This window comes from Gambusia affinis, linkage group LG06 (genome assembly GCF_019740435.1).
Source record: "Gambusia affinis linkage group LG06, SWU_Gaff_1.0, whole genome shotgun sequence".
NCBI lineage: Eukaryota > Metazoa > Chordata > Actinopteri > Cyprinodontiformes > Poeciliidae > Gambusia > Gambusia affinis.
In genome coordinates, this window is record NC_057873.1 from 24,464,743 (window position 1) to 24,482,289 (window position 17,547).

Below are 17,547 nucleotides of genomic sequence, written 5' to 3' on the forward strand. Positions count from 1 at the left end.
AATGAGGGAGAATTAGCGATTCAGGAACTTTATCATAGGCGGAGGAGGATGATTATGAGAGAGACCAGGGACAGATTGAGGAAGAGTTCAGATTAGCTGCTGCTGCCCGGTAAGGAGTGAAAATGTTCTTAAAGAAAAAGTTTTATGCAGGCCGGAGGGTAGGTGTGTGAGTCCGGGAGGGGGAAACCAACACTAAGCTCCAGGCAGTCAGAAAAAGTGGAATAATACAGGAATAATGACGGCCCGCGGAATTAATAATGAACACGTTCTGAAATCTTACAAAGTGCATGCTGAAGGAAAATGCTGAAGAGTTTAAGATATCTATAAGATGCTCTTAAAACAGGAACAGTCACTGCTTCATACAGTGATTCCACTGATAATAGAATTTAATGAATGTTTGAACACAAAAATAGATGAGGGAGAAATTCAAAGATATTTTATTTATTTTTCAAACATCAAGACAGTAATTTTTTTTCCCCGCAAAGTGAACATCAAAAACAATCAACAACATTGCATTCAGAACTAAATACATGGACATTTAAAGAGAGTATGACATTTTTTTTAAATTGTGGTTTCAATGTGTAATTCTGATAAGATCTAATTAGCAACTTTGTAAGATTAAATGTTATCTAGTTACCAGGTACTGTCACAATATTAACTCTATGCCAATGTTAGTTTTTGTTCATCAAATATTTCTTAGTGTTCTTTTCTGGTTGAAACAAAATGATGAAACACTTTGGAGCAAATATACACAGTATCAGTCCAAAACTGGAGGCCAGAATAGCAAATATCTCCACAGCCACAGTAAATTTCCCAGGAGAGCTGACATAAGCTGGGATGAAGGTGATCCAGACTGCACAGAATATCAACATGCTGAAGGTTATCATCTTGGCTTCGTTGAAATTATCAGGTAGTTTCCGAGCTAGAACAGCTAACACAAAGCAAAACACAGCCAGCAGGCCGATGTAGCCGAGCACAGCCCAGAAACCAACAGCAGAGCCTAACGCACATTCCAGGATGATCTTCTCCTTGTAGGTGGTCAGATTTTTCACTGGGAAGGGAGGACTCACAACCAACCAAATGATACATATTATAACCTGAATAAATGTAAAAGATACTACAGTCATTCTTTGCTGTGGAGGACCAAACCATTTCATAGCATTACTACCAGGAAGTGTAGCTTTAAAGGCCATTAGAACCACTATAGTTTTGCCAAGAACACAGGAGATACAGAGAACAAATATGATGCCAAAAGCTGTGTGCCGCAGCATGCAGGACCACTCAGAGGGGGCTCCAATGAAAGTTAATGAACATAAGAAACACAGAGTCAGAGAGAAGAGCAGCAGGAAGCTCAGCTCAGAGTTGTTGGCTCTGACAATTGGAGTTGTTCTGTGATGGAAGAAAATCACTGCTGTTATGACAGTGAGTACGGCTCCACCAACAGAAAATACAGTCAGGATGATTGACAGGACTTCATCAAATGAAAGGAACTCCACAGGTTTGGGCAAACAAGCATCTTTCTTTGAATTAGGCCAGAACTCCCTGAGACACGGGAAGCAATCAGGAGAATCTAAAAAAATTGATCACAAACAGTTGTTAACAATTAAAAACAACTAAAACAGTATTTGGTGTTGCAAGTATGTCTGAAAAATATATGATATGACCTGTCATATTACTGATCTCTCCTTCAGGACATGGTATACAGTCATAGCAGCAGATTGGTTTTCCTTTCTGCAACACTTTACGAGTTCCTGGAGGACAACTCTCTGAACAAACTGACACTGGAACCTGTAAGGAAATCATATGACCACAATTTGAAACATTATAGTTTTGAAACACTTCCCAAAGGTTATATCTGTTCATTATTTTTCCTTTAGCTTATTACTTCAGTGCTGCCATCCAACCATGTGATATTCTGGTCAATGTTAAACTGCTGGCCCTTAGGCAGTGATGCGTCATAGTATCCCACTTTAGCCAGCTTGGTAACTCCATTTACACTTTTTTGCCAGTTGACCAGTTCATAAAAAGCTACAGGATCACCGTTAGGGTCAAATGACACATGGTAGCCATTTCTGGAAAAGTTGACTTTCTTCAGCTCTGAAAAAACCTAGAAAAGCAGGGCATACTTTAGGCAATCAATGAAATTTAACATTTGAAGTTTATTGGAAAAATTACAAGTAACTAAAAATATTCATTGTTAAATAAACTGTTCATATATACTGAGAAAAAAACAGTTTTCAAACTGACCTGTTTCGACTCAAGTTTGATGTTTTTTTGACATTTAGTGGTGATGTTTGTTTCATGACAAACTGCATTGTGAATGGCATGTGCTATTGAATAAACAGCCTTGTACACCATGTTACTGATTCTTAACTGAGACGTTTCGGTGTACGGGCTTGAGAGTTTTTGAATGTCTTCTGTCCCGTCACACTCTTTGTTTCCTTGATCAGAACCTAAAGACATAAGAAGAAAAATGCTAAATTTGTGAAAAAACAAAATATGAAATGAAAAATGTTTCCCGGACCCGGCGAAATTTGCCGCATGTCTTCCCCCCTCTCTCTCCCTGTTTCCTGTCAGCCTACTGTCATATAAGGGACACTAGAGCCCACAAAAAGACCCCCTGGAGGGGGAAAAAAAATCATTATTTACCAAATGACACTTCATGAAAATAGTCATAAACATTCATAAAGGCTTCTTCATGTTCATGAGAGGTTGTCATGTTGTATTTAAGACAGTGTCATGCCAGCCTTATGCTCACCCCTTTAAATAAAGTGTCAAGCTCATTGGAAGAAATCCCAGACAGGGATAAGAATTAAACGGAATTGCAAAGGAAAGGCAATGGCCAGGTTAAATGCTTAGAGCGTTGTGGTTACAACTGAAGAAATCACCTTACTGCCCTCTCAAGGGCAAAAATGTCTCACTTGTTGTCAGGCTGCAGTTGAATGCATCCTCCCAGAACTCAGTCAGCAGTGGGGAGGCAGCCACTTCAGAGGGAGAGAGATCCAGGAGGAAATCTCTCAGACCTGGGATGACAGACTTCTGAATGGCAACTCCGATGGCTCCTGCACAGAAACTGAAGCTCATCAAATGTGGGTCGGTGACCCAGCCCTCACTCCCGATCCACTGGCGAGGAGGAGGAGGGTCCAGAGCCAGCTCTTCCAATAATGCCCTCATATCACCAGAGGCCGTGAATGCCACAACAACGATTGCAGTTGACCTGGAATGATATTTTACTCTGATGTAAACTAGCACACATCACACTTTACACATGTTTTTGTTGATCGTTTTTGAGGCAAGCAAATAGGCACAGTATTAATAAATAATGAAGTATGTCTGAAGAGGATTTATTTATCAAAATTATTCATGTACATACCGACGGATAACATCTGCAACTCTTTGGATTTTGCTCCGCGGGTCAGTCCGAAAGTAGGATTCAATGTACTCCACGCAGATCCCCTCTCTAAGTGCCGCATGAAGAAAAGAGGCCATGCCGTTGATTCCGTAATCTGAGTCTGAATGGACGGCACCGATCCACGTCCATCCAAAGTGTTTCACCAGTTTGGCCAGAGCGTCAGCCTGGTAATGGTCACTGGGAATCGTTCTGAAAAAAGTCGGGTACTCATGTTTATCTGAAAGGCAGGCACAAGTGGCAAAGTGGCTCACCTATATTAAGAAAAAAGAAGACACAGCAAAGCAAAAATATATTTTTTCTTATACAATACACATAAGCACAGGTATATGAAAAGAAACTTTTTGCCAAAAATTTACCAGTGGAATGCCAAAAGATCCGATGATGCGCAACATCCCAATCGACGGTGTGGATCCAGAGTCTCCAACTGCACCCATTACAACTCCAGATTGTGAGCAGTTGCTCCCTTCGTAAAACACAGAGTCCTGTCCATTTGCCAGCTGAAATGCCACATGCACGGCCATGGGCACAGAAGCGCACGAATCAAAGATCTGATATCCAAGTTTGAGTTCGGGCAGCAGCTCTGTGCTGTTATTGATCTCCTCAATAGCATAGATCATTGTGCGGGAGAAACGTAGATCCCGGGCGTTAAAACTGCACAGAATCAAAGAACGTGAACTCTGACGTCAAAACAAAATAGGAAAGCCTCACAAAGGAGGAAAATAAGAGAGAAGAGTGTCCTTTATATTAAAAGGATGAAAAATACAATTCAAAAGAAAAAAATAACGTAAATTATGAAATTAAATGAATTACATTGTGTGCATCAACTATCTACACAATGTAATTCATTAATAGTTTCTGCAAATGTTACATTTCTCACAAAAATATATATCAAAAAACATTGTTGAACACAGTCTCAGTTTAACTACAGAGTGCCAATCTACCGCTAATATTCTAAGTGACATTGTGCAAAAAGGTAAAATTTCATAGCAAATATGTAGTCCATTTAATTCAGTTTATATTATTCCTTTTCAGTCTGTCTCCATCTTACCTCCCAGTGCACCTTGGTGGGCCAGGCTTTGTGGTGTAGTCATAAATCATAGTATACAGTTTGTAGTGAAAGGAAAATACACCTCCAATGACAAAGTCCCCATCTGCTGAGAAAGCAGGTGAACTAGAGGTTCCCCACAAAGTGCATTTCACCGATGAGTCCTCAGGATCGACTCCAGCAGCCTCTAGTGGCTCAGTCCTTAGCTTCAGATTATTGGCACAGCCACTCAACTCAGCGAGGATCATCAGCTCCAATAAAGTCACAACTAAACGTGGCTTAATAAAGATATCCCAGATATCCATTCCTCAAGTGTCTTCAGCTGGGTGTGAGCTGCTTTTTATTGGTTTATAAACGTCTGTATTAGGTCACGTGACAGGTTGTCAGAAATGGAAGAGGCTCATTGGTAAGTGTGGATTGCACAACTTCCTCTGGAAGCCTCTGGAATCCTCTGGATGGGCAACTTCCTCTGTAACCCACCCAACCTGTCAGGGTTGCCCCACACAACCACACCAAAGTTACCATAAAAATCATGAAAAACATCTGTGACAATAAAGCACATCGCAAACCCTACAGAAGTTGCAGTCAATGCATTGTGGAAGGGCATTGCTATTGGAATCTTGTGACAATCCTGTCAGCTCTTGTGGTTTAATAACTATTAAAATTGATCCACAGACGGTGGTGTCCGTTATTACATAAAGCTGTAAACAGCATGTGGTTGTGCAATGTCTACATCCTTCTGCATATTTGGGTCGCTTTGGGCCGTGAACTACTCCCAGTCCAGTGTGGTGATGGCTGCTGTTGGAGACGCAGGATCCTCTCCCTCCATCAACGTCTCACGTGTGATTGGATCATTCAACATTCCTCTGGTAAGAGGAACACAGTCATACTGAGATGAAATTCAAAAACGTCTGCTAATGGACATTGGATTTTATTTTCTACACTTTGCACTTCGAGCCACTTCGAGCCCTCCACTCTGACTCAGATTATGGAAATAAAGGCGTGGCGTCTTTTCTGAAAGCAGCTCTGAAAGAGGGGATCTGTGTGGAGTACATTGAATCCTTCTTTGGATCTGACCCACAGATCAAGACTAAAAGAGTTGCAGACGTTAACCGTAGGTTCCTATGTTTAGTGTTACTATTTTTGAAGGGGAATCTATAAATAAAAGAGATTGCTTTGGCATGTTTGGTATGTTTTTACTGAAATCTCTTTTCTGATAAGAAATATGTGGCTAATGCTTAGAAGTGCTGCATGAAATCAACATGTTCCAATGTCTTTTCAGATCAACCACAAAAGTTGTTCTGGTATTTACATCTGTTGGCGAATAGGATAGGTTGGAAAGAATAGGTTTCCTGTGTTGTCTCACTATTACGACCCAAAATGCCACACAGACATGGCTCTGTTTTCATAAAATGTCAAAAAATGAAAAGGTTTCTTGAGAACAAGACTGTTTTCAATGATAATAAAATGTAGGGAGGAAATATGTAGAACTAAATCCCATGTCGACAGTGTCCTATGTAGGATGAAGGAACATGTGACGTACAATGAGGGAGGTTTATAAAGCCAGGAAAAACAGAGTTACTCTCAAAAAGAGAACTTTGAGGGATGGAGATTTGGACTGTTTTTATCATCTTGAGATTAGGATTGAGTTTATTGGAGCTGAGTTCAGTGGTTGGCCTTAGCAGTGCTGTGAATGGCTTAAATCAAAAGTTTGACCCTGTCGGGGTTGACGTCTCGACTGACGATTCATCTTTGAAATGTTCACTGCAGGGAGCCACTCGCTCACCTGAATTCTCACAGGGTGGAGACTTTCTTATTGGAGGTGTTTTCTCAATTCATTACCAGCATAACACAATGATTTATAATTACACCTTCAAGCCCGAGCCTCCGAGGTGCACTGGCAGGTTAGTAGCAGTGAGAGACTGAAAACATTAAATGTATGATGCATGTTTGCTGAGATGGTGGGTGGAAGAAATATTAGATTTCTATTTCTTTACAAATTCTGTCTCATATTAGACATAAACATTTCAATCTAAATATTTTCAATTCTTCAGATTATTTTCAATTTGAAATACAACAGAGACCATTTTGATTCATTGACACAATTACTTACAACTGTTTGTTACACGATCAGTGTCTTTTGAATTTACGAGACTTTTTTTCAGTTTAATGTAAACATCAGCAATTTTCTGCTTGATTTTGTTCAGCTTGAGTGTCAGGAGTTTGCGCTTCTCTCATGCAATGGTCTTTGCCATTGATGAGATTAACAACAGCACAGAGCTGCTGCCCGGCATCAAACTTGGATATCAGATCTATGATTCTTGTGTCTCGGTGCCTGTGGCAGTGCACATCGCATTTCAACTAACAAACCGTCAGGACCCCGTGTTTTACAAAGGAGAAAACTGTTCTCAGTCTGGAGTGGTGGTGGCTGCTGTGGGAGACTCTTCATCCACTCCATCCATCAGCATGTCCAGCATTGTTGGGTCCTTCAACATCCCTCTGGTGAGCTCTCTGAATTTATTGAAAACTGCAATTATGAAATGTTCTTGTATTGATAATTGATTTTTACTGTAGGTGAGCTACTTTGCCACTTGTGCCTGCCTTTCAGACAAACAACAGTTCCCAACTTTTTTCAGAACAATTCCCAGTGACCATTACCAGGCTGATGCACTGGCCAAACTGGTGAAACACTTTGGTTGGTCTTGGATCGGTGTTGTACACTCAGACTCAGATTATGGAAATAATGGCATGGCCTCCTTTCTTGAGGCAGCATTGAGAGAGGGGATCTGTGTGGAGTACATTGAGTCCTTCTTCAGAACCGACCCACAGAACAAGATCCAAAGAGTTGCAGATGTTATCCGTAGGTTTGTACATTGATTTATTTTTTTCCCCTGTCAATTTTATATTTTGAATATAATTTTAAAGATTACCTCAGTCTGAGCACTAAACACTTGGCTCTGTCTTTTCAGTTCAACAGCAGTGGTAGTTGTAGCGTTTACAGCTGTTGGAGAAATGAAAGTCTTGTTGGAGGAACTGGTTCAAGATCCTCCTCCACCTCGTCAGTGGATCGCAAGCGAAGCCTGGATAACTGACCCGAATCTGATGAGATTCAGTTTCTGTGCGGGAGCCATCGGTGTGGCCATTCAGCAATCTGTCATCCCAGGTCTGAAAGATTTTCTCCTGGGTCTCTCTCCATCTGAGGCGGCTGCTTCCCCACTGCTGACAAAGTTCTGGGAGGATGCATTCAACTGCAGTTTGACAGAAAGTGAGATTTTTAAAAAATTGGTATTTAAAAAAAAAACAAACTTTATTCTAAATGCAAAAGGATTTTAAAAGTTTCTCTATGTAATTGAAAACACTAAGACTCCAAAGTAGCATGTTTTGAAACAAATTTACTTCTTTGCAATTCTTAATGCTTCCATATTTAAATGTTGTCTAATAAATACAACATATTAATATATTTTCTAGCTTTCCCAGACAAGAGAGCATGTGATGGAACCGCAGATCTCAACACCCTAAAAAGTCCGTACACAGAAACATCTCAGTTAAGAATCACTAACATGGTGTACAAAGCTGTTTATGCTGTAGCTCATGCCATCCAGAATGCAGTGTGTAACAAAACAAATGGATTATTGCAATGTGACAAACATGTCAGACTGGAACCCAAACAGGTCAGAATTTTGCACATTTACCAGTTTTCATAAACAATGAGAGAGAGATTTATTTTCAGAGACCATTTCAGTTTCTGTCTCTTTTCTTAACTTAAAGGTTCTTAAAGAATTAAAGGAAGTGAACTTCTCCAAAAATGGCTATCATGTCTCATTTGATGCTAATGGAGATCCTGTGGCTTTTTATGAACTTGTAAACTGGCAGAAAAGTGAGAGTGGAGTTATTGAACTGGTAACAGTGGGATATTATGATGCTTCACTGCCAAAGGGCCAAGAGTTTCGTATCAACAGAAACTTAACCTGGTTGGATGGAGGGACACAAGTAATAAACCTAAAGACTTCACAGAACAAATGGTTTGTCAAAACTGTTTGCAGATTTCAAGATTTTGTCTCTGTTTCAGGTTCCAGTGTCAGTTTGTTCAGAGAGTTGTCCTCCAGGAACTCGTAAAGTGTTGCAGAAAGGAAAACCAATCTGCTGCTATGACTGTATACCATGTCCTGAAGGAGAGATCAGTAATATGACAGGTAAAATCTAATGTGTTTAACATACAAATTCCTTGACATTCACATTTTATATTCAGAACGTTTTCTTTAATTTTGTGTCTAGATTCTCCTGATTGCTTCCCGTGTCCCAGAGAGTTCTGGCCAAATCCAAAGAGAGATGCTTGTTTCCACAAACCTGTTGAGTTTCTTTCCTTCGATGAAGTTCTGTCAATCATCCTGACTGTAGTGTCAATCAGTGGAGCCTTTCTGGCCATTTTTACGTCAGTGATTTTCTTCCATCACAGAACAACTCCAATTGTCAGAGCCAACAACTCTGAGCTGAGTTTCCTGCTGCTCTTCTCTCTGACTCTGTGTTTCTTATGTTCATTAACTTTCATTGGAGCCCCCTCTGAGTGGTCCTGCATGCTGCGGCACACAGCTTTTGGCATCACATTTGTTCTCTGTATCTCCTGTGTTCTTGGCAAAACTATAATGGTTCTAATGGCCTTTAAAGCTACACTTCCTGGTAGTAATGCTATGAAATGGTTTGGTCCAACACAACAAAGAACGACTGTATTGAGTCTCACTTTAATTCAGGTTATAATATGTATCATTTGGTTGGTTGTGAGTCCTCCCTTCCCAGTGAAAAATCTGACCACCTACAAGGAGAAGATCATCCTGGAATGTGCGTTAGGCTCTGCTGTTGGTTTCTGGGCTGTGCTCGGCTACATCGGCCTGCTGGCTGTGTTTTGCTTTGTGTTAGCTGTTCTAGCTCGGAAACTACCTGATAATTTCAACGAAGCCAAGATGATAACCTTCAGCATGTTGATATTCTGTGCAGTCTGGATCACCTTCATCCCAGCTTATGTCAGCTCTCCTGGGAAATTTACTGTGGCTGTGGAGATATTTGCTATTCTGGCCTCCAGTTTTGGACTGATACTGTGTATATTTGCTCCAAAGTGTTTCATCATTTTGTTTCAACCAGAAAAGAACACTAAGAAATATTTAATGAACAAAAACTAAAAAAAACTAAAAAACAAAAGCTTTCATTGAAAAAAAACATACTATAAATGTGACATGACAGAAATCAAAGTCTTCTCAACCTACTTATATTCATCCAATAGAAAAATATTGAAGAAATTCATCCTCATTTGTCTAATGGTTGTTAAATTCACTACTTTTGTACAATGCTCTATTATATCTTGATTACATATGTTTCAATTTGAATTGGAATTACTTTTTATTTTATATAAAATATCACCACTGTGTAAAAAAGACTCATGTTTATGCACAAGATTTATATATATAAGTTGCACCAGGCACCTCCATAGCCCACTAGGGACAAGGATGTTAGAAAATGGATGGATGGATATATAAGTTGTATTTGATCAAACATTTCAAATAAACATACACGTTTGTAAACAGACCTTCCTCTGTTGCTCACATACTAATGAAAAATACAAAAACTATTTTTGAATAGATCATGTAAAATATCACCTATGTTCTGTCCCATATTTGTTATGACATTAAGTGGCACTGGAAAAAATATTGTAATAATAAACCTGAAGTGGAAACTATATTTGTGTATATTTCATAAACAAACACAAGGGAGGGCACTTTCTTTTAGAAAGATCATCTGACGTATAAGAGGAGGGGGTTTATAAATCGGCAAGAGGAGAGTAAGGTCCAAGTAGAGACACTTGACAAATGGGGATCAGGGCCATTTTTATTGCTTTGAGATTGGCACTTAGTTTGTTGGAGCTGACGTTACTGGTTAGATTGCCTGGCCGTGTAAATGGCTTAAAGCAACAATTTCCTTCCGAACAAACGTCAAACACCTCTGGTGTCACTGCCGAGGCCTCATCTGTGAAATGCAGTCTGCAGGGTAAATCTCGTTTACCTGCATTCTCAAGAGATGGGGACTTTGTTATTGGAGGTGTTGCCACCATTCATTCCCAAGATTATGCAATGGTTTATAATTACACCACCCAGCCAGAGTCTCCGAGATGCACAAAGAGGTCAGTAAGAAAGAGAAGTGGAAAAACGATCTTGTATGTGTTTGCTGCAAAGTCTGCTCTGATGTTGGAGAGCAAAAATAGGGTATTTTTGTTGTTACATTGAAAAAATGATTAATTTAGACCTGAAATAAAACAATGTTTCTTTTGATCTAGATTGTTTTTTGGATGCATCTTCTGTTTTGAAATCCTGATACTTCCTTGACAGGAAGCACTTTGATATTTTGACATAAAGATGAATTGCTTATAATTACTTAATGCCCAGAAGGAGATCTGTTTGCTCTTTTTTTTCCTTCCCAATTTCATCTAAGCATCAGCATGTTTTGTTCAGCCTTACTGGCAGGGGTCTGCGTATCTCTCGCTCTATGATCTTTGCCATCGAAGAGATAAACAACAGCACTGACCTGCTGCCCGGCATCAAACTTGGATATCGGATCTATGATTCCTGCGTCTCAGTGCCAGTTTCAGTGGATGTGGCATCCCAGCTATTGAACGGCGAGGACCCAGTGTTCTACAAAGACGGTAATTGCTCCCAGTCTCGTGTGGTGGTGGCTTCCGTCGGAGACTCTGGATCCTCTCCCTCCATTACCATGTCACGCATCATGGGATCCTTCAAAATTCCTCTGGTAGGTAGTATAAATTAATTGTAAACTGAATTTTTTTAAATGACTCTGCAGGTATTCACCTGGCTTTGGTTTTATCTTTACAGGTCAGCAGCTTTGCCACTTGTGCCTGCCTTTCAGACAAACAACAGTTCCCGACTTTTTTCAGAACGATTCCCAGTGACCATTACCAAGCTGATGCTCTGGCCAAGCTGGTGAAACACTTTGAATGGACGTGGATAGGAGCCGTCCATTCTGACTCAGATTATGGAAATAATGGCATGGCCTCTTTTCTAGAAGCAGCACTGAGAGAGGGGATCTGTGTGGAGTACACCGAATCTTTCTTCAGAACCGATCCAGTGAGCAAGATCCAAAGAGTTGCCAATGTTATCCGTAGGTTAGTAAGTTTGTTATTCTTGCATGCGTACCAGAAATGTTAAGGTAATATTGGAGAAAACATTTATGAACTAGAAAATTCCTGAAGAAATTTAACTGGGGCCTGCCAAAGTGTGCCCGTCGGTTTGGACCCAGCGTTCTGATGCTAAGAATTAGCATCAATGCTAAGCTTAAAAACTTCAAAAGAACAATGTGGAGAATCACAAGAATGTTGACTAACATGGACATGCACGATTAAGCATGATAATCAGCTCACTAGCATGTTGTTTATACTTGACTTACACCATTAAGTATACTAAACATGGGTAATAAGTCCAAAAAATAGCTAATAGCTTATTTAGGCTAAAAAGCTAATGCTAATGAACTGCCTTGCTGCGCAAGGCAGTTCCCTAACCTGAGAGAAACAGATAATGCAGAATCATATTTTTGCACCGCCTGCGGCGGTGCCCTGACCCTAAATCATATTAAGGCTTTTATTTTGAAATTTGCAGAAAAATTCATTATAAATGCCCACACTAATACAATGTGTAAGAGTGCTTTGGATAAACCAGTCACATAAAGCCAAAAAGAGCAAATACGTGATGTAAAAATTGCCAAGGCTTTTATTTTGAAATTTGTGTTAAGCTTCATTGGAATGGCCAAACTCATCCCTTGTGTAACAGTGAATGTGTTAAATCGGTTCTATAATGCTCAAAACACAAGTAGTTCTAAAGGCCAGCTCAGTCCTCCTCTGTAGTAACTGACAGTTCCACCATGTTGTAGTTCTGACCTTCAGTCTTTGTAGTTCTAAAGAGCAGCTCAACTGTCATGAGAATGAAACACACAGGGAGAGATGGAATCCTAATAGTTTGAAGCAGTTAGTTTTTCTGATCAAAGCAGGCCAAACATATCTTTACCTAAGTGTTGCCAATAGCATGTGGGGTATCATTAGAATGTTTTCTGTAATTGATTTACTCCATTCAGTATATTTAAAATGACTAATAAGTAAGTAAAATAGCTAATAGCTTATTTAAGGTAAAAGTCTTATCTTAATGAACAGCCTTGCTGCGCAAGGCAGATCCCTAACCTGAGAGAAGAATATAAAGCATTCTAATATTATTGCATCGCCTTACGGCGATGCATTAACCTGAGGGCAATATGAAGGCTTTTATTTTGAAAAATAAACATAAGCTTCATATTAAATGCTCACACTAATCCAATGCCTAACAGTGTTTGGGTTAAATTCCTTATTTACTGGCCTAAACAGCCAGTAGTTCTAAATGGAAGCTCTGTTTTAACTGAGTGTTAGTTAGAACTACAGATATGGTGTTCTGATAGTCCTATTTAATATCATTAGGTCAAAGGTTAATGCCATTGCACTGGCTTGCTGCGCAAGCCAGTGCCATAACCTGAGAGGAAAAGATAATATAGGCAGAGATTTTTGCAGCGCCTTACGGCGCTGCACTCACCTGACAGAGATATTGGGGCTTTTATTGGGAAATTTCCATTAAGCTTTATTTAAAAATTACACATAATCCTGTGTGTAACAATGGTTTGTTAAAATCTGTTATAAAATGCCCAAAACACAAGTAGTTCTAAAGGCCAGCTCATTCCAGAGTGTCCTCCCATAAATCAGCTGCTCTGACCTCATGTGTTCCGTTGCTATGGTAATGGATCAGCTGCTTACTGTCATGTCTGTGTGAGACAGAAAGGGGGGAAAAAAATTCTATCTTTGTGAGACACCCAGCCAATTAATATGGAAAAAGCACTCCGAACAAACCTTTGCCGTTCAGGAACCGTAATACATATTTGAAAACCGTTTGAAGCGTATGAGAGGGCTATTTGTGTTCTCCGATAGTACCGCAATTCATATTTTTACCTCATTCACAGTAATTGCAGTGATGAGACAAAAAATTGTGCAGAAACTTTTCAGAAATACATGGAAGTCAACCTGGGAGAGCGTCAGTTACCCTGTCCCATGATTTCACTCTGAAGCGCCTTGACAGAAAACCGTAAATGCTAGAGAAATATCGAACACATTTTACCGGAGCAGGCATGCGTGTCAATGTCATGACCGAGTTTGATACCAATCGGGCGATATTTGTGGGCGTGACGGCGATTTCAAAATCACTTTGGGGTCAAAAATCTGCTTAAATTCTCACTCTAAAAAAGCGGCAGTTGGTGTCAGTTATGCTCTGCGTTTCGGCAGTTGGAAATTTTGCTCTTTATTCGCTTTTTACGTCGCCATCGTAAGTCCGATTCCTTATAAAAATAATAGCACACCTGCCGGGCACGAGCCGCACGTTTTGATACCACTTTTATGGGTGGGCTCGCAGCGGTACGAGCCGCATTAACGGTGACGGAAGAATAAGTTAAGAATAATAAAGAGACATTCTATTAGGTGTAGAACAATAGGTGCCTGCCATGCAATGCATGGAGGCAGTGACTGACTTGCTTCGCAAGTCAGTCACTGCTCTCCTTATGCATTGCTATGGGGCAGGCCCCAATTAACACTGTGATTTTTCTGTGGTTCCTTCACACTTGAATTCATGAACAATTGGGTTTTTCTGTTGCCTAATGTCTTTTAAGATAGACCGTAAACTGGAACTACAGATGATCAGTGGTGTCATAAATGTCTTTATCTTCAAAAATGATTTGCTCATGTTTAAGTACCAAATAATGTAACCAACATATTGCATGTCTCTTCAGATCAACAGCAAAGGTTGTTCTGGCATTTACAGCTATTGGAGAAATGAAAGTCTTGTTGGAGGAACTGGTTCGAGATCCTCCTCCACCTCGTCAGTGGATCGCAAGCGAAGCCTGGATAACCGACTCCAACCTGATGAGCTTCAGTTTCTGTGCGGGAGCCATCGGTGTGGCCATTCAGAAATCTGTCATCCCAGGTTTGAGAGACTTCCTGCTGGATCTCTCTCCGTCTGAAGTGGCTGCCTCTCCGGTACTTACTGAATTCTGGGAGGATGCATTCAACTGCAGTCAGACAGAAAGTGAGAAACATTTTTTTTTTTAAACTGATTTTCGATGCGTTACTTGTTTTCAAATTTTCTGTAATGACGGAAAAGGATCGAGTCACATATTAAAACAGATCAATGTATTTATGTTTATTAATCCAGATTTTTATTATGTTACTACATTAGATTATTATTTTTTGACATTTCACCATAGGTAATATTTTCTATTTGAGAAAGCCCAAACATACGGTTTTTGTTTCATCTGTTCTTAATCAGCAAATGATTTGTGTATTTAATAGGCTACTTGTAGAAGTCCCAAAATGTATGTTTTTGCATATTAAAAGCATTTTTAATGAATGACGTTACCCAAAGAAGTCTAGAAAAAGATTAACTAGAATAGCCTACCGAAAACTTTTGGAACATATATATATATATATATATATATATATTTGAATTTCAAAGAAACAGTCGTCACTTTTTACTAACAAGGTGTATATTTTTTAGTGGTATTTGGTTTTCGACATGAACGTTGTTTTGTCGTAAATTGAAAAACTCTTTTGGGAACACCTACATAATTCAACGTAGTAAAAAGTACAAAAAATAATTCATGCCTGTCAAATTTAAAGTTAATTAAAAGGTTTATAATAATGGAACTTCACTTGTAGCTTTTGTGTGTATTTGTATCTCTCCAGCTGCTTATCCAGACAAGAGAAGATGTGATGGAACTGAAGATATTAAAACCCTTAAGAGTCCGTACACTGAAACATCTCAATTAAGAGTTACTAACCTTATGTACAAGGCTGTTTATGCTGTAGCGCATGCCATTCACAATGCAGTGTGTCAGGAAACAAATGCAATCATTCAATGTGACAAACACATCAGGCTGGAGCCCGAACAGGTCAGTCAATGCATCTGGTAAATCTCCATACTTTTCATTAGCAACTATAGACTAGACACCTAATTTCAACAATATTTAAGAATATTGTTCCAGTTTTTCTCTTTTATTTTACTTTGAAGGTTTTTAAAGAACTAATGACAGTAAACTTCTCAAAGAATAGCTACCATGTCTCATTTGATGCTAATGGAGATCCTGTGGCTTTTTATGAGCTGGTAAACTGGCAGAAAAGTGAGAGTGGAGTTATTGAACTGGTAACAGTGGGATATTATGATGCTTCACTGCCAAGAGGCCAGGAGTTTCATATCAACAGAAACATTACCTGGGCGGAAGGTGGCACACGAGTAATAGCCCAAAACAGTAATTTCTTAAATTAGGAGGTTGAAAACAGATTTGTGAAAGCTGCTTTCAAAAAAAGTTCAAAAACTGTCTTTCTGCTGACTTTTATGATGGCAGGTTCCAGTGTCAGTTTGTTCAGAGAGTTGTCCTCCAGGAACTCGTAAAGTGTTGCAGAAAGGAAAACCAATCTGCTGCTATGACTGTATACCATGTCCTGAAGGAGAGATCAGCAACATGACAGGTAAAATCCTTTTCTTTATTTTTCATTTTCAAATAATTTAGTATTGATACTGGTGTCTACACCATTTTTTAGATTCCCCTGATTGCTTCCCGTGTCCCAGAGAGTTCTGGCCAAATCCAAAGAGAGATGCTTGTTTCCCAAAACCTGTGGAGTTTCTTTCCTTCGATGAAGTTCTGTCAATCATCCTGACTGTAGTGTCAATCAGTGGAGCCTTTCTGGCCATTATTACAGCAGTAATTTTCTTCCATCACAGAACAACTCCAATTGTCAGAGCCAACAACTCTGAGCTGAGCTTCCTGCTGCTCTTCTCTCTGACTCTGTGTTTCTTATGTTCATTAACTTTCATTGGAGCCCCCTCTGAGTGGTCCTGCATGCTGCGGCACACAGCTTTTGGCATCACATTTGTTCTCTGTATCTCCTGTGTTCTTGGCAAAACTATAGTGGTTCTAATGGCCTTTAAAGCTACACTTCCTGGTAGTAATGCTATGAAATGGTTTGGTCCTCCACAGCAAAGAATGACTGTATTGAGTCTCACTTTAATTCAAGTTATAATATGTATCATTTGGTTGGTTGTGAGTCCTCCCTTCCCAGTGAAAAATCTGACCACCTACAAGGAGAAGATCATCCTGGAATGTGCGTTAGGCTCTGCTGTTGGTTTCTGGGCTGTGCTCGGCTACATCGGCCTGCTGGCTGTGTTTTGCTTTGTGTTAGCTGTTCTAGCTCGGAAACTACCTGATAATTTCAACGAAGCCAAGATGATAACCTTCAGCATGTTGATATTCTGTGCAGTCTGGATCACCTTCATCCCAGCTTATGTCAACTCTCCTGGGAAATTTACTGTGGCTGTGGAGATATTTGCTATTCTGGCCTCCAGTTTTGGACTGATACTGTGTATATTTGCTCCAAAGTGTTTCATCATTTTGTTTCAACCAGAAAAGAACACTAAGAAATATTTGATGAACAAAAACTAAAGCCAAAATCATGTATGTAACATGAGTTTGTATCAGTTACAGTGAATTCTTGCATTTTTTTGTCAGAAATCTTTGTATATGTTCTATAAATATATTTCTGGGAACATTTATGTTTTTATCCTTCATTTATTTTTGTATTTGACATACATTTAGACTACATATGTTAAATCAGAGAACAGGCTTGAGATTTAACAAAATTTACACAATGCTTAATATTCTTTAAATGCATTGATTTAATGTTTTATTGGATTACATAAATAAAGGGTTTAAAGTAAATAATGTATATTCATGTTTGGATTTAGCACATCTTTCTTCTGCTACAGAATCATGACGCATGAACACATTAATAGCATAAAACTCAAATAAAATTCAACGACTGCTCTGTTTTTAGACACATTAAATGTTATTGGTTATATGTCTGAGTGAACACCACATGTAAGTGCCACAAATCAAACTTGCATTAAAACTCCCCATGAGCTGGCAATTTTGGAACCTCAAACATAAGATGTCATGAGTAATTTGTCTTTTCAGG

At 39.4% G+C, this 17,547-nt stretch overlaps 3 protein-coding genes across 3 annotated transcripts; 2 read left to right on the forward strand and 1 right to left on the reverse strand.

Moving 5' to 3' along the window:
- Nucleotides 1–671: 671 nt before the first annotated feature.
- LOC122832503 (extracellular calcium-sensing receptor-like) lies at nt 672–4,525 on the reverse strand. The gene is made up of 8 exons (XM_044119322.1): nt 4,461–4,525; nt 3,769–4,063; nt 3,374–3,663; nt 2,922–3,217; nt 2,248–2,453; nt 1,886–2,107; nt 1,665–1,788; nt 672–1,570 (listed from the first exon to the last, which is right to left on the reverse strand). Exons 1-8 carry the CDS (start codon nt 4,508–4,510, stop codon nt 672–674), a joined length of 2,382 nt encoding a protein of 793 aa, XP_043975257.1. The 5' UTR covers nt 4,511–4,525.
- A 1,771-nt stretch (nt 4,526–6,296) lies between these two features.
- Nucleotides 6,297–9,622, forward strand: LOC122833077 (extracellular calcium-sensing receptor-like; the record flags this gene model as incomplete). Its single annotated transcript, XM_044120376.1, has 8 exons — nt 6,297–6,361; nt 6,665–6,959; nt 7,032–7,321; nt 7,427–7,722; nt 7,926–8,128; nt 8,226–8,447; nt 8,527–8,650; nt 8,733–9,622. Coding segments are annotated over exons 1-8 (2,370 nt in total), but the record flags the coding sequence as incomplete, so codon positions are not given.
- Nucleotides 9,623–10,561: 939 nt separating this feature from the next.
- On the forward strand, nt 10,562–17,015 carry LOC122832502 (extracellular calcium-sensing receptor-like). Its single transcript, XM_044119321.1, has 8 exons — nt 10,562–10,626; nt 10,955–11,249; nt 11,333–11,622; nt 14,310–14,605; nt 15,262–15,467; nt 15,587–15,808; nt 15,921–16,044; nt 16,117–17,015. Exons 1-8 carry the CDS (start codon nt 10,577–10,579, stop codon nt 17,013–17,015), a joined length of 2,382 nt encoding a protein of 793 aa, XP_043975256.1. The 5' UTR covers nt 10,562–10,576.
- Nucleotides 17,016–17,547: the final 532 nt, after the last annotated feature.